The sequence below is a fragment of the Schistocerca cancellata genome, chromosome 3, assembly GCF_023864275.1.
Source record: "Schistocerca cancellata isolate TAMUIC-IGC-003103 chromosome 3, iqSchCanc2.1, whole genome shotgun sequence".
NCBI classification, from domain to species: domain Eukaryota; kingdom Metazoa; phylum Arthropoda; class Insecta; order Orthoptera; family Acrididae; genus Schistocerca; species Schistocerca cancellata.
In genome coordinates, this window is record NC_064628.1 from 119,910,698 (window position 1) to 119,935,211 (window position 24,514).

Genomic DNA, 24,514 nt, shown 5'->3' on the forward strand with positions numbered 1-24,514 from the left:
TCTAGTATATTGGAGTAGTGAGTCAGTTTAATAATAACCAAGGAGATAGAAAAGAGATAGAAAATCGATCACTGGTTTCTTGTTTATGTCACAATGCGCAGCAATTCTTGGAAAAGCAAAAATCAATCAGCAGTAGCTCTCTTGAAGACAGAAGCAGAATACTTGGCATTAACTTCTGCCTGTCAGAAAGCACTTTGACTGCAAAGAGAAATATTCCCTTTGCCAAAAGAGGAATAGATTAAATTGCTGTGTAACAACAAAGGTGTAACTGACTAAAGGCAGGATATAAAGGCAACTGTAAACACTGTGATACTAGACATCATTTAATCTTGGAAAAAAATTAATTGAGGAGAAATAACAGTGAATCAAACAGATTAAATGCTCACTGACACAATCAAGAGGCCACTGTTGAAAACAAGACATCTTCAACTAACCCAAGAATTTGGACTATAATTATGAAGTACTTAAGAGGCATTTAAAAAATGCCATTTCATTTAAAATGTCATTTAAAAACCATGTGTCTACCAGAAAATTATCTAAGGTTTTGTTTCTTTGGACACTTTTTATATATGTTTTTTGCCCTTTGAGTTTTTAATACTTCATGTTGATTGTTACACATGTTATTTGTTACATTCATTTTGAGTGAAAATAAAGTGCTTAATTTAGTTTCAAACCATAACTGCTTTTTATTTAAAGATTAGAAAACAGCATCCATAAAAACAAAACTTCAAAATTCTTTGCAAATCAAATCAGTTCAACAATCTATACGGCTTTTGAATGAATGGTCTGTAAGGTCTGACTGAACACGGCCAGTCATGCAGCTACAAGATAACAAAACTAACAGGACTAAACCAGCATTGTAAATTCCAGTATGCGCACACATGGTGGAAACTCGGAATGGAGTGTTAACCATTTCTATTTCCTTTGACTCTTCATACAACATGATTTGCAAGAACGCATGCACAGGATCAGTTTTAGAGAACAATTTGACTGGATATGGAAATTCCCATTATTCTTGTTATAAACACAAGTGGTGATACCCAATAACATCGTGGCACTTGCTGCAGAATGCACAGTTTTTCCAGTTGATCAAATTCAGTCTAAACAACATACTTGAATGTGAATGAAATAGGTCATTGGCAGAAGAAATGGGGAACTACTGCAGTTTGAATGTAATGTAACTAGTTTACCACATAGCAAAGTAATGGGGAGGAAACAATAGCGTATTCTTCGTAAAAAAATTCCAATGATTGAAAAGGGTTAGCTTCTGAGAGTACCTGGTTGGTATCTGCAATATTGCATCCAAAATCAGTAAATAAATCTAGCCCAAAGATGTTTTTGACAACCAGGTGATCCATTACCCATATTTTTATAGGGTACATAACACACTTGAAGCTGACACCTGTTGAGATAGTCATCTTTAGTGGACTCTGATGTTTCTGTATGAGCTGGGACAAGACTGGAGATCCCAACTGCTTGTGGGTGCTGAGGTCAGTTAGTATTAATGATGTGCCTGTATTGACCTGGAATTAGTAAATCATACCTCTGTATTCTTATTGCCAGTCTTGATGGATTTGATTGTTATTGTTGAATCCTGTTTTTGCCCATGCCTTTAACTGTTGCCATGGTGATCTAAGCTTGCATGGTGGCTGCACTGTGCAGCAGAGGCAGTGTAACCAGGTATTCTACATTTTTAACAAATCCACATCTACAGTCTGCAAACCAATCATAAGTGCATGCCAGAGGATCTGTCCCATTCTACCAGTTATTAGGATTTCTTCCTGTTCCATTCACACACTGAGTGCAGGAAGACGGATAGTTGAAATGCCTCTGTGGTGCTATAATTAATCTAATCTTGTCCTCACAATCCCTATGTGAGTGACCAGTAGGGGTGTAGTATATTCCTAGAATCATCATTTAAAGCCAGAGCTTGAATTCAACATCTCTGTGACACTCTCCCCATGGGTCATGCAAACCAGTGACCCCTCATGCTGCCCTTCTCTGCATACATTTGATATCCCCTGTTAGTCCTGTTTGGTATGTGTCCCACACACTTAAGTAATATTCTGGAATGGCACTACGAGTGATTTGTAAGCAGTCTCCTTTGTAGACTGATTGCACTTCCCCAGTATTCTACCCCAGTAGTCTGCCAACTGCCACCTGCTTTATGCACAACTGAGCATCTGTGATCATTCCATTTCATATCCCTACAAAGTGTTACACCCAAGCATTTATGTGAATTGGCCAATTCCAGCTGTGACTCATTGATATTATAGTTGTAGAACACTACATTTCTTCATTTTGTGAAATCCGCAATTTTACATTTCTGAACATTTAAAGCAAGTTGCCAGTTGTTGCACCACTTCAAAATCTTATCAAGATCTGACTGAATTTGTATCTAGCTTCTTCCAGACAGTACCTCATTATAGATAACTGTATCACCTGCAAAAGGTCCAAGGTTACTATTCATACTGTCTGCAAGATCATTAATATAAAAGATGAACAACACATTTCCTTGGGGCACACCTGAAGTTATTTCTACATCTGATGATGGTGCTGCATTCTCTCTATCAAAAAATCATCTTTTCAGTCACAAAGTGAGCTTAATATCCAAAGATATGATCGCCCTTTTGACAATAAGTGTGTGTGTGTGTGTGTGTGTGTGTGTGTGTGTGTGTGTGTGGTACTGACTGAAATACCTTTCGGAAATCAAGAAATACTGCATCTAACTGACTGCCTTGATCCAAAGCTTTCAGTGCGTCATGAGAAAAGTGCAAGTTGGATTTTGAATGATCAGTGTTTACAGAATTCATGCTGGTTGTCATGGAGGATGTTGTTCTGTTTTAGATACTTCATTGTGTTTGAGCTTAGAATATGTTCTAAGATTCTACAACAAATTGATGTGAAGGATATTGTATGGTAGTTTTGTGGATCTCTTCTTGTAACTGGTTGTGACCTGTGCTTTTTGTCAACTACTGAGCACGTTTTTTTGTTCAAGGGATCTGTGACAGATCGTAGTTAGAAGAGGGGCTAGTTCAATTGCAAATTCAGTATAGAATCTGATAGAGATTCCACCGGGCCCTGGAGCATTGTTCAATTTTAACAATTTCAGCTGTTTCTCAACACCATTGACACTAAGACATATTCCACCCATGTTTTCAGTGGTATGAGGATTAAATTGGGACAGTTGTCCTGGGTTTTCCTATGTAAAGGAATACGTACAAATGGAGTTAACCATTAAGCTCTTGTTTTGCTACTCTCAGTTTTGGTTCCTGCCTCACTCGTGAGTGATTAGACACTAACTTTGGTGCCACTGACAGCCTTTATATATGACCAGAATTTCTTTGGTTTTGTTATATATATATATATATATATATATATGAATTTTGTGTGTATGTTTGTGTTTGTTTGTGTGTCTATCGACCTGCCAGCGCTTTTGTTTGGTAAGTCTCATCATCTTTCTTTTTATATATATATATATAATGAATGGGTTCAAATTAATGTTATGAATATAATAGAGGGAAACATTGCACGTGGGAAAAATATATCTAAAAAGAAAGATGATGAGATTTACCAAACAAAAGCGCTGGCAGGTCGATAGACACACAAACATACACACAAAATTCTAGCTTTGGCAACCAACGGTTGCCTCGTCAGGAAAGAGGGAAGGAGAGGGAAAGATGAAAGGATTTGGGTTTTAGGGAGAGGGTAAGGAGTCATTCCAATCCCGGGAGCGGAAAGACTTACCTTAGGGGGAAAAAAGGACAGGTATACACTCGCGCACACACACACATATCCATCCACACATATACAGGCACAAGCAAACATTTGTAAAGGCAAAGAGTTTGGGCCTCCGACTAGTATTGCATGATCTGAGTATTTATGCACTATTGACCATTGACTTACATTGAATGACTCTAGAAAGATCGTTTGACAGTATTCTGCTGCAGTAGTGATTGTAGGCTTCACGCATTGCTCCTTGGCAGCCCAATGTGTTTTATTCAGCATCTCTCTAGCTAAACCCTTTTTCTTTGTTTTACACCCATTATGTAGTTGTCTCTGTTTTTTTAGAAGCTTGAAAGTCTCTTGTTGACAGGAGTAGTTGAATCATTTAAATAACTTAAGTAAAGTTCAGCTTATAGAAAAGTAAAAAGAAACTTCAGTGAAATTAAAAGAAAGGTGTTAACAAAAAGAGGGCAGGAGGAATTCTGCTGTTAAACATAAATGAGAGAGATGGTAAGTGGAAAGAGTACACTGAAGGCCTACGCATGAAAGAGGAACTGTCTGCTGATGTGATAGAGGAATAAATGGAAATTGATTTGAAGGACATAGGGGATCCAGATATAGCTTTGGAGGACCTACAATCAAATCAGACAGAAGATATAGATAAGATTCCTTTGGAATTTCTGCAATCATTAGAGACAGTTGCAGCCAAGTGGCTATTCAAGTGTATAATAATCTATGAAACTGGAGGAATACCATCAGACTTCCAGAAAAATATCATTGAAGCAATTCTGAATATAACCAGAGCAGGTAAGCAATGGTGCCCATACAATAGTTTGCAAGGGGAGTGGAGCTAGACAAGGGGTTTGGTGTATTTTTAACATTTTGGTAGATGGATGGCAACTTGAGAGTAGCCATGAAAAATTCTCAGTTCCGGCCCTGCCAAAAACCTGTTTAATACTGACTTTTAATTGTTTTATTGAAAGATACCTGAATGCTCTACATTTTTTTCTTTCCCCACCCTTGCCCATAGGTAAAGATGGCCTTGCAGATGAACTATCAGAACTATCACACAGTTGGCATAACAGCTCGTGTGTCCAAGTTGATGACAAGAATAATACACAGAAAAATGGTAAAGATAATTGAAAATCTCTTTAAGTGATCATCAGTTTGGCCTTAGGAAAGTTAAAAGCACCAGAGAGGCAGTTCTGACATTGGAACTGGTAATGGAAGCAAGACTTAAGAAATATGAAATTGGGGTCAGGGGTCTGTCAACCTACAAAAAGTGTTTGACGATGTAAAATGGTGCAAGATGTTCGAAATTCTGAAAAAAATTAGAGTAAGACATATAATATACAACATGTACAAGAACCAAGAGGGAATGAAAGACAACGAATGAAGTGCTTGGATTAAAAAGTATGTAGACAATAATGTATTGTTTTGCCCCTTATGTTCAATCTATACATCAAAGAAACAATGACGGTGATAAAGAATAGGTTCAGGAGCACAATTAAAATTCAGGATGAAGGAAAATCAATGACAAGTTTCACTGATGACATTGATACCCTCAATGAAAGGGAAGAAGAATTACATGACACACTAAATGGAATGAGCTGTATGCTGAACACAGAATATGTGTTGAGGGTAATTAGGAGTAGGTGAAATGAGGTTAGCGAAAAAATTAACATCAAAATTGGTGATGAAGAAGTAGAAGTAGTGAGCGAATTGTATTACTTTTAAAGCAAAGTAACGCCTAATGGATGAAGCAAGGAGGACATAAAAAGCAGACTAGCGAAGGAAAACAGCATTCCTGGCCAAAAGAAATCTACTAGTACCAAACATCAGCCTTAATTTTAGGAAGAAAGTCCTTAGAACATACGTCTGGAGCACAGCATTGTATGGAAGTGAATCAAAGGCTGGGGAAGGGCAGGGACCTGGAAAAAGAACGTTGAGATGTGATGTTATAGAAGGGCATTGAACACTGGTGGATTCATAAGAAATGAGGAGGTCCTCCACACAACATGCGAGGAAAGTAATACTGTATATGGAAAAATCTGACAAGAAGGAGGGATAGATATCAGAGAATAACTGCTGTGGCACTAGAGGGAGCTGTAGAGGGTAAAAATTTTATGAGAGATTTAGGTTAGAGTATATACAACAGATAGTTGAGGACATTGTGTGCAAGTGCTACTATGAGATGAGTTGGTTGGCACAGGAGAAATAGTCATGAAGGACCTCATCAAACCAGCCAAAAGACTGATGACCCAAAAAAAATCTGAAATAAGTCATGCTATGGGGTGCATAGTACAAGTATTGTTTTGGTTTGGTCAAAGTATGTTAATAGGGTCAGAAGGAAATTGACTGGGACTAAGATTGCACAGGAAATCAGATGAGCCTTGACCTATGCCACTTCCATATTTCTCTGTATACACTTAATGTAATTACTTGCTCTGTGAAAGACTTCAAGATAGTGCCCAGCATACATCATTTTCTTAAGTGCAGGCCCTGGAAGTTTTAGCACTCCTTTTTAAACCTGCTTGTATGGCAAAAACTCACTTGCAATACCCCTAATAAGAAATATGAGTATGCTGTTTGACATGTCAGATTTTCACACATAAATTGCAAAGGACTGAGCTGCCGCATGTCAGTGATCCATATTGTGTATGTTTGATTTGGTAACTTCAGGCAATAGTGAAATGTTAGTCAAGTTTGTTCTAAATAACTTTTGTGACTACACAGTTCTTTAAATAGCAATGTAATTGAGTTGTGCAATGACAATTGCTTGTTTTAGAAGCAAAAGTAGTTCAGGTTCATTATAGCTCTGGTATGTCTGCGTCTAAAGTGTTGTAATTAGCATTGATATACATCCCTGCCTTCTTTCATGCTGTCAAATGGTCAGAAAAGAGGCACAAAAAGAATACCTGTAGCTTGCATTGTGCTGATGCCCATCTCAGCTACAGCTCCAATAGGTAATCTGTTCCTTGTGCAGTTCCTGTTGCTCCTCCAATTGCTTCTATTGTTGATCATGTTGTTGTTGCATGAACTGCAACAATTATTGCCAAATTGTTTACTTCCTTTTACCGTGTTACACATTTTCTAAAATCACAGTAAAATTTATTGGCTGGCTCATCATAAGGTACCAGCACAATCACAATACAAGCCCAGAAATGAACAAATCAGTTGTAGTACTGTGACCCAAAGTCCAAAAGAAGAAACCAACCAGAGTCTGTGACTAATGCAAGGTCCATAATATCAGAAAAGAGGAGAATCCATATCTAGTCTGTTCAGTGTAGTGATTCAAGCTAGGTAATAAACTATTATGTTCACATTCTAGAGTAGAGTGATCAAAAGTGGCTGTGTATCACCCTTATATCATGCTCGAAGTGAGAGGCACTGCCCATGACACAGGATGTTCTAGATGGCCAAACATTGTTGCCTCACATGGGTTTCGCAGAATTGTCAACACCCTGGAGTTATGATCATTGATAGCCAGAGATATAGGCAGATTTACAACTGGCAATAGCTGTGTGCCCTTGTTGTTGTTAAATGTTGCTGGAACTACTGCTCTCTTTACTTCTTCCACCTTTGATTCCAGTGGAGCATCCATGTTATTGCCACAGCTGTAGCTTTCATTGTGCTGATGCCCATCTCAGCTGCAGCTACAGAACATTTGGATGCATTGAGGAGATGTATTGCAGGATGCCCACCTGCTAGCTGCTTCAGTTCCTGGCCAAGATACGAGAATTTATTTAACGGATTGCCAAATGCTATTAAAGCTCTCTGTGGGTATCTTTTTAATTCCATTATATTACACAGCACTGCAAAACTTAAGGGTGTTGTTGAAAGTAACCTAACGTATTAACTATGTTGTGGATATTAATGAAAGTGCAAGAGTGTGTTGCTAGAGGTCTTACAGTCGTATACAGAAAGCTGGATGTCACATAGTACTAGGTCAGCATGATCATAGTGCCAAATGGGATTTGGTTCACAACAAAAGGCAATTGAAGGAATGGGAAAAAGACAGTGTGTGTCAATCAGTGAGCAATTACTGTGTATTGTGGTGGTGTTCATGAAAACACGGCACAGGGACAATATATAGAAGATTTTATATGGGGAAGAATCTTCAGGAAACTGAAAGAAGGATAAAGTGTGATGAGTATAGTCCAGGAGTTTTGTATTACTCACAGCATTGTTTCATGTGCATGGGGAGTGTTCGGAACCACAGACACTGGTGCCTGAAGGAAAAGAGGTGTCTGGCCATGGTCAGCTACAGCATCAGATGACTGCTACTTTGTACAGCTGGCAAGAAGAGCCCCACAAGCATCAGATGACTGCTACTTTGAGCAGCTGGCAAGAAGAGCCCCACATCAAAAAGCGGGTGCAATTGCAACCACATTAATAGGACTCCAAGGCATGCAATTTGACACTCCACCTTGGCATGGTTACTGCATCGGGATAGTCGCTTCGCTTAATGGTCAGTATGTTATGTTTGTTGACACCTCCACATTGGCAGCACCATTTGCAACTGTGGCAAGAGCATATGGACATGATCAATGAGGTGGAGTCATTTACTCCTTCCCCGTGTGCATCTTTTCATGGGTTCATTCAACCATGACTTAATTTTTATGGATGTCAACGTGCAATCATATCAAATAGAACAGGTGGAGAAACTCTTGAAATGAGAGGATATTCAGCAAATGGAATGGTTTGCACATTCCCCAAACTTAAACCTCATTGAGCACATTTGGATGCATTGGGGAGATGTGTTGCAAGGTGCTCACCTGCACCAATGACCGTCCAGCAGCTTTTAACCGTACTGGTGTAGAGGCATGTATTGCTGTCCATAGTGATCACACCCCCTTTTAACAACCATGTATTGCCTTTTGCAATGTCCAGGAGAAACTGCCAAGTAACATAGCTAGATGAAGCCTCAAACATATGTAGAAAGAACCGGTACAGTATAGTACAGAAGGTAACTAAGAGAAATAAACAATGAGATGAACAGAAATGTCACTTTTATTCAGAGACAATAATTACATTGATCTTACTGCAGTTTATGATCTAAGCTTAAATACTGATGCACACAAAACAATCATATTTGCAGATGACACCATGATTCTACTAAAAGGAGACGACGATGAATAGTTACAGCAGACAGTAAACATGGTCACAAAACAACTTAGCAGCTGGGCACAGAGTAATCAGCTTGTAATAAACAGTAAGAAAACCGTTGCTCTAAAATTCCACAATGTTCCTAACAAGGACATGTTTATCTCATCAGTCTCTATCAATGATGAACCAGTTGGTAACAGTACTGAAACCAAATTCTTAGGACTGCAGAGTAACATCAGATGGAATAAGCATATTGAGTATCTCAATGCAGAACTGAGCAAAACATGTTACCTTCTTTGTTCTTTAAAATTATGCTGTAGTGAGAAAACAGTATTGAATGCATATCATGCGTACTTTCATTCTCATCTTAGATATGGGGTCACCTTCTGGGGAAGCTCTAAAACAGCTAATAGCACTTTTAAACTACAAAAAAGGGCCATTAGAATCTAGTTTGGGTGCAAGCCTAGAGACTCTTGTAAACCCCTGTTTAAGAAATCTGGTATTCCTCCATTACCATGTGTATACATTATGGAAACCCTTTTGTTCTTTAAATTAAATGTAATAGGCAAGGACCAGAGACTGCAAAAAAACTGTGATATACATGAGCACTTTACCAGACAAAACAGAAACTTACATAGGACTCAAATCAGCACAGCACTGTGCCAAAAAGGTACTTTTCACATGGGAGTTAAGCTTTATAACAAACTTCCTGAAAACATAAAAGCTATCACTGAGGTCAATATATTTGGAAAATCTCTAAAGTCATAATTACAGCATCACTGCTTTTACTCCATTGAAGAATATTTAAATTTATGAAATGTGTTATATAAATACTTACGTGTAAAGTGTATTATTGTAAGCTTAAATATGTATGCCTTGAAATGACTTTCAGCCTGTATATTTATAACTTGACTTGTCCAATCTCTTATGCATAAGCTGCTATGTAGACAACGGGACCAATAAAATACAATCTACAATCCCTGAACATTACAAAAGGCGGCAGGACATGGTTCTTAATAGGGTGAATGATCACCTCAGACAGCAATGCATGGCCTGCAACATGCTCCCATGCCGGCTACAAGATTGGTAGGGAGTTCTTGTGGTAAGGCGTTACATTTCTTGACCATATGATTGACAACTGCTGGATGGTCATTGGTGCATGTGAACGTGCTGCAGTATGTCTCCCCAACACATCCTACATGTGCTCAGTGGGGTTTAAGTCAGGGAATGGCCAGGCCAGTCCATTCGCCTAACATCCTCTGGTTCCAAGACCTCATTCAACTGCATTGTTCAATGTGGTCATGCATTGTAATCCATAAAAAATGAAGTCATTGTTGAATGCACCCCTGAAATGGTGCCTGTGTGGAGGGAGTACAATGTCACAGCAATATTGACCAGCAAGTTTATCATGTTCAAAGATTTTGAGGTCAGTATGGCCATGCAACGTGATGCCTCCATGCACCATAGCACCTACGCCACTAAGATGATTGTGTTTGACAACATTCCTGGGTGGATTGTGTGTTCCCACCTCTCATCACATGAGGGTAAATCCACAATCACTATTCAGAATGAGTCTGCTCTCATCTGAGAAGAGCATGCAAACTCACTCTTCATTGGTTCTGTCCCTGTATGCTTGTCACAATTGCATATTGTGCTTCTGATGTGTGGGTGTTGACAGAACACAGCATGTTAAATTTGGTTGCAGTTGCACCCCACTGCTTAATGTGCATCCCTTCTTGTCTGTTGCACAATGTAGTAGTCATCTGCTGCAGTTGTGGACTGAGGGTTGGAATGCTTCCCATGCACGTGTAACAATCCTGCGAGCAATACAAAACTCCTGGGCTACAATCATCACACCTCACCCTTCTTGTAGTTTCCCACTGATTCTTCACCATGTGAAGTCATCCAAATGAGTTACATGCCAAATTGATTATGTCAGAAACTTTGCATCAGCCATTAACCATTCTCTAGGATGAATATAAAACAAATTGTAGCTTCAATGTGTCAGAATTTAATTTAATTATATATTAAATGGTGTAATAGTAGCAAAACAATCTCCTACATACTATTAGTCATATGTCTGATGTCTCTGGAATGATGTGCTATTGGAATATGGAAATTTTTCACCATACAGGCTGTAAGTACGTACAGTAAATTACCCTATACTGCTTCCTGTGATTTTATTGCAGGACTGGTGCCTAATTTAAGGGGAGTGCAGTTTACAGGAAACCCAATAGAATATCCACCCCAAGATATATTAGACAAGGGAGCTCAGTACATTCTGAAATTTCTGAATGAGGAGTGGAAAATTCAATCTGAGTTAGATATAAGACCAATTGTGGAGCCATTTTACAAGACAGAAGATGAAAAGGAAGGAACAAACGTGACATTTCACAGGGCAGAACGACTCAAATCAAAATCTGCATTTTCCTTCAGTGATCATTTTAAGCATTCTGTTCCAATAACAAGAAGATTAAAAACATCTTTACCATCACTATCTGTTATAAGTTACAGTGCAAAGGCAGAGGATACTACATTATTAGTCCCAACAAATTCACCTACTGGAAATTCTGGATATGAGGTAAGATAAGTATAATTATATTTTCTCAAAAGTGTTTGTTTATTGGATATTAACTCTTTTAATTCAGTTAGGATCACAAATAAATCATTTAATTACTTTTATAAAATAGTTATCATAATGCCATGTCTTAAACTTACGACTTCTCAAATATAAGCTTGCATTACAATCAAAACTGTTATTGACGTTTATGGTTTCCAGTATTTAGTAAATCAAAAGTATTTTTCATCTTTAGAATACTTTCATCTATCTTCATTTTCAGTGGTACCTGTTTGTGATATCATAATGTAATTGGATAGATAAAAAATCTACACACAAAGCGGCAGTAGAATACACACATAAAAGAATGTTATAATTAGGTAAGCTTTCGGAACCAGTGGCTCCTTTTTCAGGCAGAAGGGTTGAAGAGGAAGGAAGAGGAGTGAAGGAAAGGGACTGGAGAGGTCTAGGAAAAAGGGTAGATTTCAGAAAAGTCACCCAGAACTGCAGGTCAAGGGAGACTTACCAGACAGGATGTGAGGGAAAAACTTCTTTCCTTCTTACTTATGGGACAGGATGAGAAGGAAAGACTTCTTTCCTTCTCATCCCGTCCTGTAAGTGGCCCCTGACCCACAGTTCTGGGTGACTTTTTTGAAATCTAGCACTTTTCTTAGACCCCTCCAGTCCTTTTGCTTCACCCATCTTCCTTCCTTTTCAACCCTTCTGTCTGATGAATGAGCCACTGGCTCAGAAAGCTTGCCTCATTATAACCTTCTTTTATGTGTGTGTCCTGCCGCTGCTTGGTGAGTAGATTTTTTATCCGACCAATTACATTATCTTGTCAAAAATTGATTATTTTTGCTGTTTGTGTTATTGGTCATATATGTCTCTACATTGGAAAGAGGATGCTATGCTAAAATTATGCCCAAGGCAAAAAGCAATAATTGGTCAAAAACTTGCAAGGCATTAGTGTTTTAACATGTCTTTAAGTGCTGTCATACAGTGTGAAACTATCATAATGTTGACCATGATGTATTACTTACAGATATGCAACATTTACAGAAAACATTTTCATTCCATTGGCTGGAGAATAATTAACTTATACATGTTTCAACACAGTGACAGAACTACTACTACTACTACTACTACTACTACTACTCTTAGTCCATATTCTTGATGTAGCAGATATTGGTTCAACCTGATGTACTCTCAGTAGAAATGTTACTTGGGTTAATGATTCATAATTGCTATAAATTTTTGGACGTTTTCAAATCTGGAGTGGGGACAAGACCGACCAAGCGGCTCATCGTAAAACACTGCATTAGCACTAGAGGTCATCCATATACGATGTTGCCAGATGAAAGAATGATAATCTGGGAGGAAGTGAATATGATGTTGGAAGATGACATCATTGCACATTCAGAAAGTCCTTGGCCTTCTCCGGTGGTCCTTGCAAAGGAGGAGGACGGCACATGGCAGTTCTGCATTGAGTACCGATGACTAAACGAAATTATGAAGAAACATGTCTTTCCAGTGCCATGTACTGATGACACCCTCGACTGTCTTCCTTGCTCTTGATAGCTTCTATGAGTTCAAGGATATGCTATGTGGACTATGCAACACTCCAGCCACTTTTGAATGTATGATGCACAACCTGCTTCTGTGCCTTAAATGGATGACATGTCTTTTTTATCTGGATGACATTGTCATTTTTTGAAGACATTTAAAGAACATCTAAGCTGCCTGACAACCATGTTAAAGTGTGTTCAGACTATAGATCCCCACCTGAATCTGAAAAAGGGCCTCATTGTCTTCCAAGAAAGAAAAATCTTGGGGCACCTGGTGAATGGTGATGGAGTCAATCTTGATCCAGAGAAAATGGGAGCAATCATAGATTTTCCAACTGCTTGGCACATTCATGATGTGAGAAGTTTTCATGGAATGTGCTCATACTATCAGTGATTCATAAAGGACTTCTGTACCAAGGCTCATTCCTTTCAAGAACTACTGCAGGGAGATGTCAAATTTTCTTGGAACAAGGTTCAGGAGAGAGATTTTCATGCCCTTAAGGAGGTGCTAACATCTTCAGTTCTAGCACTGTCAGACAAGAATTTCAAGACAGAGCTTCACACCAATGCTAGCAGTTTTGGGATAGGGGCACTTCAGACAAAAATTCAGGAAGTTACTTAAAAGGTGATAGCTTATGCTTCCAGAGTGCTCTCTAAGTTCAAGATGTATTACTATACAATTGAGAAAGAGTGACTTGCAGTCGTTTGGGCCATTAGCAAGTTCTGGCTACATTAATTTGACATGCCATTCACTGTTCTGATGTATCATCATAGTGGAACGCAACAGCATGAAAAGAAATTTGAGTCATTGTTGCATAAAATGACAGTGCTGCTAAATAGAGAGAAGATCCAGCACTGGTGGTGATTGTAGAAGCCTTGAAGAAGCCTAAACTTTAATTCCTTCTCCAAATTTTTCTTTTGTTTCTTTTTCTGATTTTCACATTATACAGACTGAACAACATCGGGAACAGGCTACAACCATCTCCCATCTCATCTTCATCTACTTCCTCTTCCCTTTCAATAAGATTGTTTTCAAATTCCTCTCCTTTGTAGAGCCCCTCTATAAACAGTCCTTCCACATTCAGATTTATCTTCTTTGCTTTGAAACAGTTTTTAATATGGCCTCTTGATATTCATACAGCTGATTCTCTTTTCTTCAGTGGCCTATTTAACTTTCCTATAGGTGGTACCTATCTCTCCACTAGTTATACATTCCTCTATATCGACATCTATACTCTGTAAACCACTGTGAGGTGCATGGCAGAGGGTACAGCCCATTGGACAAGTTATTAGCGTTTCTTTATCACCTCAGATGCAGTGAATTATTATTCTAAATAGAGTACAGTATCACAAGGTGTGCCTCAAGGCTCCATTTTGGGGCCAATCCTGTTCCTGTTCTATGTAAATGACTTACCCATAAATATAAATTCCCCTTCAGTTCTGTTTGCAGACAATACTTCTGCATTAATTGAAGATGATGATTCAGAAAAAATTCTGAACTCCATCGTAAGCACACTGGATACCTTAGAAAACTGGTTCCAGTTAAATGGGTTGAAACTGGACATTGCAAAAACCCATATGGTACATTTCAAAACCAGACATTCAAAATATGTGGAACTTAAAATACAACATAATAAGACCGAGCGGTGTAGCACACTGGTTAGCAAACTGGACTCGCCTTCGTGAGGATGGTGTTTCTAACCAAAGTCTGGGCATCGTGATTTAGGTTTCCTGTGATTTCCCTAAATCACTTCAGGCAAATGCCAGGATGGATCCTTTGAAAGGGCACAGCTGACTTCCCATCCCCATCCTTCCCTAATCCGATGGGACCGATGACCTCCTTGTTTGGTCCCTTCCCCAAATCAACCAACCAACAAACAACATAACAAACAACCTATGAACGAAGTTGACATGGTCAAATTCCTGGGACTAATTGTGGACAAGAACTTAAGCTGGAATACACATATTGACTTCCTATCAAATAGACTAAGCAGTTTTGCATTTGCAATGCAAATTCTAGCAAATTCCACTGTTTGGAGTTCACAAACAATTGTGTATCACAATTATTTTGAATCTGTCATTAGATATGGGATAATTGTCTGGAGAAGTTCAAGTAGTGTAGCTTGAATACTGAAACTGCAAAAATTGCCCGATACACATGTACTGCATAGCAAACAGTCTTGTTGCCCTTTATTTCGGAAACTAAACATCCTAACTATACCCTCCATATACATTTATGAAATTATGATCTTCCTACACAGCAGACAAAAATTATTTGAGGAGAATCATTTTAACCATACATATAACACAAGAAATAAAAATAACTTTATGCTACCCACACACCAGTTGAAATTATATGCACAGACTCCACAATAAATGGGGATGACAATATATGAAAAGTTTATGGGCAAAAACATATTTAATATGAAGCCAGAAATTTTAAAAATGAGGCTACAGCAGTAGAAGGAATGCTAGTATTCAGTATAAGAATTTAGAGAATGAAGTGATAATTTGAGCAAGGGATAATTAAGTGTTAGATTTTATTGTATGTATATATAATAAAATTGTATATTATTGTGATGATGCTGCTTGTTAACATAACCTGTTCTTTGTTTATGGTGAAATTTTATCACAATGTGACATGTATCCTAATTATTCTAATCTTATCCTCACAAACTCTATGTGAGTGATATGTAGGGGGTTGTAGAATATTCCTATAGTAATCTAAAGCAATCATTTGAAGCTTTATTAATAGATTTTCTCGGATAGTTTATGTATATCTTCAAGAGTCCTCCAGTTCAGTTCCTTCAGTATCTCTGTGATGCTTTCCCACAGATTAAACACCCCATTTGTGTTGCCCATCTCTGTATACAATCAATATCCCCTATTAATACTATCTGGTGCGAGTTCCATGCACTTAAGCAATGTTCTAGAACCAGTTGCTCAAGTGATTTGTATGCTATCTCTTTTGTAGATTGAGTGCACTTCCCCATTATTCTACTAATAAACCGATGTCTGCCACCTGCTTTAACAATGACTGAACCTATGTGATCATTCCATTTCATATCTCTACGAAGTTTTACACCCAGGTATTCGTATGACATATCCCTTCAAAGTGTTACACCCAGGTATTTGTGTGAGTTGGCTGATTCCAACAGTGACTCATTGATGTTATAATCATAGGATACTGCATTTTTCCGTATTGTGAAATACAAAATTTTACATTTCTGAACATTTAGAATAAGTTGGATATGTCTGCACCACATTGAAATCTTATCAAGATCTGACTGGATATTTATGCAATATAAATATATAAATAAAAAACATCTACTAACCAAGTGATGGTAGAACTCACACATAAAAGAAGATTTCACTTGTGCAAGCTTTCAGAACCAGTAGCTCCTTTTCCGGTAGAAGAGTCAAAGGGGAAGGAAGAGGGGTGAAGGAAAAGGACCAGAGAGGTGTGAGAAAAGAGGTTCATTTTGGGATAAGTCACCCAGAACCTTTGCTTAGGGGAGACTTACCAGACGGGATGAAAAAGAAAGACTGGTCCTTTTCCTTCCCCTTCAACCCTCCTGCCAGAAGAAGGAGCCATTGGCTCCGAAAGTTTGCATAAGTGTAACCTTATTTTATGTGCATGTTCTCCTGCAGCCTCTTGCTAAGTAGATTTTTTTGGCTATCCAATTACATTACATTGTAAAAAATTGATTATTTTCATTGAATATTTATGCAGCTTCTTTCAGATAGTACTTCATTATAGGTAAGTGTGTCATCTGCTAAAAGCATGATTTTGCTATTAATACTGTGCTATTAATATTGTCTGCAAAGTTATTAATATACACCATGAACAGCAAGGAGCCCAACACAGTTCCCTGGGGCACACCCGAAGTTACTTCCACCTCTGACAGTGTCTTTGCATCCAAGATAACATGCTGCATCAGCCGTGCCACAAAGTCCTCAATCCAGTCACAAATTTCACTTAGTACTCCATATGATCGAACTTTTGACAATAAGCGTAGGTGCAGTACTCACTCAAAGGCTGTTCGAAAATCAAGAAATACACAATCTGCCTGGTTACCTTGATCCAAAGCTTTCAGTATGTAACGTTGGAAATCTGTGAGTTGGTTTTCACATGATTGATGTGTTTAAAATCCATGGTTGTTTGGCATTCCTTGCATTTGTCCTCTAGCCATTCTTCCTTAGCCATTTTGCACTTTCTGTCAGTCTCATTGTTTTAGATGCCTGTATTCCCTTTCACCAGCTTCATTTGCTGCATTTGTATATTTTCTCCTTTCATCAGTTAAATTTAGTGTCTCCTGTAATATCCAAGGATTTCTACTAGGCCTTGTCTTTTTACCTATTTGATCCTCTGATTTCTTCACTATTTCGTCTCTCAGAGTTACACATTTGTTTTCTACTATATTTATTTACCCTGTTTCAGTCAATAGTTGCCTAATGCTCACTTTGAAACCTTAAGTTATTTTAACTTAGCCAGGTTCCATCTCAGTAATTTCTTGCTCTTTTGCAATTTCTTCAGTCAATTTCTCTTCAATCCATAGTTTATATCCAACAGATTGTGGTTAGAGTACACATATGTCATGTCTTACAGTTTAAAATCCAGTTCAGAAATCTCTGTCTTATCATTACATAATCAATTTCAAACCTTCCTGTATCTCCAGGTCTCTTAGATATACTCCTGCATTACCCATATTTGATTTTACGTTTGTAATCTTGTACTTATGATTCTTGAACCAAGTGTTAGTCGTGATTAAATTATGTTCTGTGCAGAATTATTCCAGATGGCTTTGTGTTTTATTCCTTTCCCCCAGTCCATATCCTCTTACTATTTTTCCTTCATTCCTTTTATTGAATTCCAGTTGCCCATCACAATTAAATTTTCATTTCTCTTAACTGTCTGGATAATTTCTTTTTATGTCATCACACAGCTCTTCAATCTCATTCCTTTTCAATCTCATCATTATCTGCAGAGCTAGTTGACATATAAACTTGTACTATTGTGGTGAGTATTGGCTTCCTGTCTGTCTTTGCGACAATAATCATTTCACTATGCTGTTCATAGTAAGTTACTCACCTTGTTATATCCTTATTCACTATTAGATATACTCCTGCATTACCAATATTTGATTTTACATTTGTAATCTTGTACTCATCTGATCAGGTGTCCTGTTCCTCCTTCCACCAAACTGAAGTGATTCACACTGTATCTGACTTCGAACTACCCATTTCTGTTTTTAAATTTTCTAATGTTTCTGCACAATTAAGGGCTCTTTGTGAGAAACTAAAATGGTATGCCAAAGACACCCACCTTACTAACAAGAAGCAGAGTGTCTCAGTGATTAACTGCAACATGAAATAGAAATAAACTCAAAAGGGGGTACCTTCATTCATTCACACATCAAGTTGCATAAATCGCATCAGTAAGGAGAACATTCAGCGAAGTGGAATGAATGCAGCAGGACAATAACAGACACAAGCAACCAATGCTGGCTATTTCTGTAAAGTATACTAAGAATTTTCTATCCTGTTCTGCATAGGTAGAAACACAGTTGTGATAGGTCGCACTGATAGTAACGTACAATCTCATGAATCAGAATAGAATTTCTGGAGATGAGTAACAGAAGAGATAATAACCAAAACAAGTCCAGTGTTAAGCCGAGTTGTTTAAAGCAAATACAAGGTGTATGCACCCTGGGACAACTTGGCAAAAACACTGGATTTTTTTAGAATTCTGGGAATTTTTCGTTGTTTTAGTTTTGATTTGAATTTTTGTAAAGCGATATTCTAACAAAGAATTTTATCTCAGCCCACCGCTGAAAAATAATACTGCAGCAACAAAACATAAATGAGAGAATAACACCAAAATAAAACTTAAGCTGCAAAGAAAATGCACCATTTACAATAACAAAACATAGAGCACACACAAGTGTCTGCCAATAGCAGACTGTGTCAAAGGCTTTAAAACAAATATTATGCCATACTTTGTAACAACAAACTGCTTTTAATGAATATGGCCTCGCAACTGTTTACTGTTTGGCCATGATAACTTGATGATTTCTGTAGTGCTGCCAGAAGCAGAGAAAATTGCTACTAGTTGTAAGACATTAATTTGTCTCCGAACACTGCCAATGTCACACTGCCCACGGATGCGCATTATTACTGTACACTTTGAAAGGTTTGTGTCAACTAACAAGTAAATTCTGCAAGCACTTGCTGAGGTGTGGGACAAGTTCATTTCAGAAACTCACTGCAAGTACTTTTTGCAGAAGTGCAGTCATGCTTTTAAACAAGAGCAGTCACCACTGTTGTTGCATTATTATTATTATTATTATTATTATTATTATTCATGAATAAAAATCATGGCAAAACAGGAATAAAGAGCAGAAAAAGAAGTGTTGCAGGGATACATATTGATGTTACGAAGAAGCGCTACTGAATTAACTAAAATCTGAGGATGCCACTTGATTAAAAACTTCCTGTGGATGTCATATGCAACTTATGAACATCTCTTCTCTATTGTATAATCAAATATTTGATAACAAGAAACAAAAATGCAGCAAGAAATCTCAACGAGTGACTGCCTTTTAATTACTCTTCAATTTTTGCAAGCAGTATTTGTAACTTAATTGCAAATTTTACAGAAGCATTAAAAAGTGAGCTAAAAAACTCGCACACACATGACAACAGTCTTTGACAGATGGAGGTCCAGCTGCCAGAGACTGTGTGTGAGTTGCATTTGTGCACGTGCGTGTGTGTGTGTGTGTGTGTGTGTGTGTGTGTGTGTGTGTGTGTGTGTGTGTGTTTTGTCTACTTTTGACAAAAACTTCGATGGCTGAAAACGAACTTCCTGACAGGCTTTTGTTGTGCCTTTCTGTGACTTAGCATCTCTGGTATATGATTAGTAGCAACTCCCCTTTTCATAATATTGTTACATTCCATCCTGGATTTTTCATTGTTTGATTTTGCCTGATGGGCACATTTGTGTTCGATGTATCTTAAAGGGTAATACATGCTACAAAAGACCAAGCTTCAAGGTTAGTTTTTCATTTTATTTTAGTTCTTTCATAGATTACAAATAATGCAATAATGATGGAAAAACATATAATTATTAAAAATATATGAGATGAATTCTTGAGCAATTTTACATGTAACTGACTACAGTTACTGGGCTGCTGTGTATCAGTAAACACCTGTCAGAGGGTGGTGCCACATCACTTACTTGCTGCGGCATAACCCAGGTAACCCACAAAATGTCTGATGCATGGCAATGAAGCTTGTAATCAAGCATGTCAGAAATATTCAGCTGCTGCACTTTAAGCTGTGCTCTTAGGATCCTGCTGAACCACAACCCTTAATGGGGGGCACGGGGGAGGGGGGGGGGTCAGCAAAAATTTTTTGATAACCAATATTATATGTGAATGCTTAGCTTTTCTTGTAGCTTTATTGTATGTATATTAATTTAAACTATTAACTTTTAGTATTTGTGTGTATGTACTACTTAACAATGCTGTTGCTATTGGCTGATTACATCACATGTCCTATGCTCTGAATATTTGCTGTCATAAGCTAGCAAGATCACATGATAGGAGTTATGATTGCTTGACAAAAGCACATAATGCAGCGAAATCTTGATTTCAGAGCCTTGGAAGCCACTGTGCTGCATTTGGTGAAATTTGTGTTCATGCTTTCATCATAATAAAAAAATATCCAGTGTACTTGTTGCCGTGCAGCCAAGATCTTTCCAAAACACATTGGTTTTTGCTGAGTTCTATTTTCTAAAATACTGGGAAGTTCAACGCCTGTGTGTAAAACCTTAACCATTCAAAGGACTGATAAGTTTTACAGATCTGAGGGAATATATGTTGTCACTGAACATGGAAAAATGTACTTTCACCCAGGATGTACTGTATTTTCACCCAGGAAAGAGTGTATTTTCTGCCAGGAAAAGGTGTACTTTTAACCAGGAAAAATTCAGGCTTTTTTTCTTGTCCACATATACATCCTGATATACAGCTACACTAGGAGAAAAATCCAATCACAAACGTAAATCAGCAGTGCATAACTAAGACTTCAGTGACTAGTGAGAGACTGACTGCAGTTACTGGGCTGCTGTATATCAGTAAACACTTGTCAGGGGGCAGTGCCACATCACTTACTTGCTGCAGCATAACCCAGGTATCCCTGACGTGTTCTCTCTGTCGATACTCAGGCTAGATTGAGAATCCAAATCACCTTCAGATACTAAGTCCCTGTAGCCTTTAATCGATAAGTAGGGCCACCACACAGAACCCAGGACCTAAAAGACCCGCAACACAGTTAGGAACCTTTCCTCCAGAAGCTTTAGTCCCACAGAAATATCAGTCCTTTCCAAAGGCCTCACCTTTTGCCCCACTCCCAAATTCAAACATGCAGGACTAGTTAAAGACCTTCTCTCGGTACCTACAGTGGAAACATTTTTTCGCCACGAACCCAACCAATTAGACCAATATTGAACCTTGTGTAATTCAGTTCACTCCTCCATCCAACCGTGATACACCGCCCCCCCCCCCCCCCCCCTGCCTCCAAACCACTCCCTGTTAACTTACCAGAATTTCTTAACCTCGAACCTTGCCTCAACATCATTCCCCAAATCCCTCAATATGCAAACTAACCTTACATCCACAGAAAGAACTGCAGTCCACCATCTAAAAACTGATCCCGACCTTATAATCCTACCGGCTGACAAAGGCTCCACCACTGTTGTTTTGAACCGCAAGGATTATGTGGCAGAAGGACTTCGTCAGCTGTCAGATACTTCCACCTTCAAACCATGCCACAGTGATCCCATTCCAGTAATCCAGCAGGATCTCCAGTCACTACTCAAATCCTTAGGCCCATCCCAGAACCTCTCCCCAGAGTCCATCTCTTTACTTACCCCTACCACTCCCTGCACTCCCACCTTCTACATGCTTCCTAAAGTCCATAAACCCAACTACCCAGGACACCCCATTGTGGCCGGTTACTGTGCCCCCACAGAGAGAATCTCTGCTCTCGTAGACCAACACCTTCAACCTATTACTCAGAACCTATCCTATTTAAAAGATAGCAACCATTTCCTTGGCCAACTCTCCACAGTTCCTGTCCCTTTACTACACGGTGCCCTGCTCCTGCTCATCACTATTGATGCCACCTCCCTGTACACTAACATTCCTAATGCCCATGGTCTTACTGCTATCGAGCACTACCTTTCCAGATGCCCTATGGATTCCAAACCAACAACCTCCTTCCTAGTCTCCATGACCAACTATATCCTCACCCACAATTACTTCTCCTTTGAAGGCATTACTACAAACAAATCCGCAGTACGGCTATGGGCACCTGCATGGCACCTTCTTATGCTAACCTATTCATGGGCCATCTAGAGGAATGCTTCCTAAAAGCCCAGAATCCTAAACCCCTCACCTGGTTCGTATTCATTGATGACATCTTTGCTATTTGGATTGAAGGTGAGGACACCTTTCACATTCCTCCAGAACCTCAGCAACTTCTCCCCCATTTGCTTCACCTGGTCCTACTCAACCCAAAAAGCCACCTTCCTAGATGTTGACCTTCACCTCAGAGATGGCTATATCAGTACCTCCGTCCATATCAAACGTACTAACCACCAGCAATACCTCCACTTTGACAGCTGCCACCTATTCCATACCAAGAAGTCCCTTTCGTACAGCCTAGCCACCAGTGGTCGTCGCATCTGCAGTGAGGAGCACTCCCTCTCAAAATATACTGAGGGTCTCACTGAGGCCTCCACTGACCGTAATTATCCTCCCATCCTTGTACAAAAACAAATGTCCCGTGCCTTATCTTTCCAGTCTCCCACCACCTCCTAAAGTCCCACAGTCCGGCGACAGAGGAGCATTCCCCTCGTAACTCAGTACCATCCGGGACTGGAGAAACTGAATTACATTCTCCTCCAGGGTTTTGATTACCTCTTGTCGTGCCCTGAAATGAGAAATGTCCTGCCCACTATCCTTCCCACCCCTCCTACCGTGCTATTCTGCCATCCACTGAACCTACACAATATACTCGTCCATCTTTAAACAACCCCTGCTCCCAATTCCTTACCTCATGGCTCATACCCCTGTAATAGACCTAGATGCAAGACCTGTCCCATATATCCTCTTACCATCAACTACTCCAGTCCAGTCACTAACATTACCTATCCCATCAAAGGCAGGGCTTCTTGTGAAACCAGTCATGTTATTTACAAGCTAAGCTGTAATCACTGTGCTGCATTCTATGTAGGCATGACAACCAACAAGCTGTCTGTCCACGTGAATGGCCACCAACAAACTGTGGCCAATAAACAAGTGGACCACCCTGTTGCTGAACACGCTGCCGAACATGATATCCCTCATCTCAATGACTGCTTCACAGCCCGTGCCATTGGTTCCTTCCCACCAACACCAGGTTTTCTGAATTGCGCAGGTGGGAACTTTCCCTGCAATACATCCTGTGTTCCCGTAACATGTGCCATTAAACTGCCCCATCATTTTCAAGGCGAAAGGACATACCTGCAGTTAAGCAACTCACTCTAAAGCACATAGCATATATGTCTACAAATACTCATACATATCATATATAACATACATATCATAACATAATATTTACACAAAACAGATTTTCAATGTTTGAATGTGGCGTGTTTGCCTATAACAGTTTTATGTTGGTATTGCACCTACTGTGCTTGCATAGTCGCTTAAAGTTCAGTACTAGTGCGGCGATTGCGAACCGAGTTCATCATTCGCCACATAGTTTATACTCAGTCTTAGTGCACAAGATGCTGCAGAGACAAGATCATCATGGATTTCACAAATGTGGATTAACATTTAAAACAGGTACAATATCCTAAAGTTACAACATATGTTACCATGAAATTATAAATTCATATTGCTGATAGCCTTTTTCGCACAGTATTGTTCTTGAAATGTCTTTTTGTTGACAAGTCTTTATGGAAACAATTCATAACATTACTTTGCATAAACAGTTTGTAAACAAATTTCAAATATAAATAGTTCATCACATCTATATACATAGCAATATATCATGAATAATATTTTTCTTTTATGTGGTTTTGGACACCAGTTTCCTCGTAGTTACAAATTCAGCGACGTATAGTAAACGTCCACAAATAATTCCAGGTTATGCAAGTCTCATAACTTTTCCCATATGGGCACATGTAACAAGTACAGATAACATATGCAAGTGAGCATATGTCATTTAGCTTTACCTAAATACGTAGAAACATGTTACATAGCTACAAATACATACAAACATATCACATATTGGCTTTATATAAACATAGAAACATATTTCTCTTGTCTTCAGACAAGTATGATTAGTCACATAGAGGTATTTATCAGATAGCTTTACATAAGTTTACAGTGTTTACAATCAGTATCGGTTTAGATCTATGTTTTGCTTTTGCAAATGATGTCACCTGAAATAGAGGAAGATTAGACACAACATCCCAAACCAGCAATAAGACCAAGTGGGCAAC

At 38.7% G+C, this 24,514-nt stretch overlaps 1 protein-coding gene across 1 annotated transcript in view; it reads left to right on the top strand.

The window, feature by feature from the left end:
* The window catches only part of LOC126176158 (uncharacterized), a 182,804-nt gene that overhangs the window by 63,151 nt on the left and 95,139 nt on the right, over nucleotides 1-24,514 (top strand). The window contains exon 3 of the mRNA XM_049923300.1: nucleotides 11,025-11,416. Within this exon, the coding sequence (XP_049779257.1) occupies nucleotides 11,025-11,416 (392 nt within the window). The remainder of the gene's footprint in view (nucleotides 1-11,024; nucleotides 11,417-24,514) is intronic.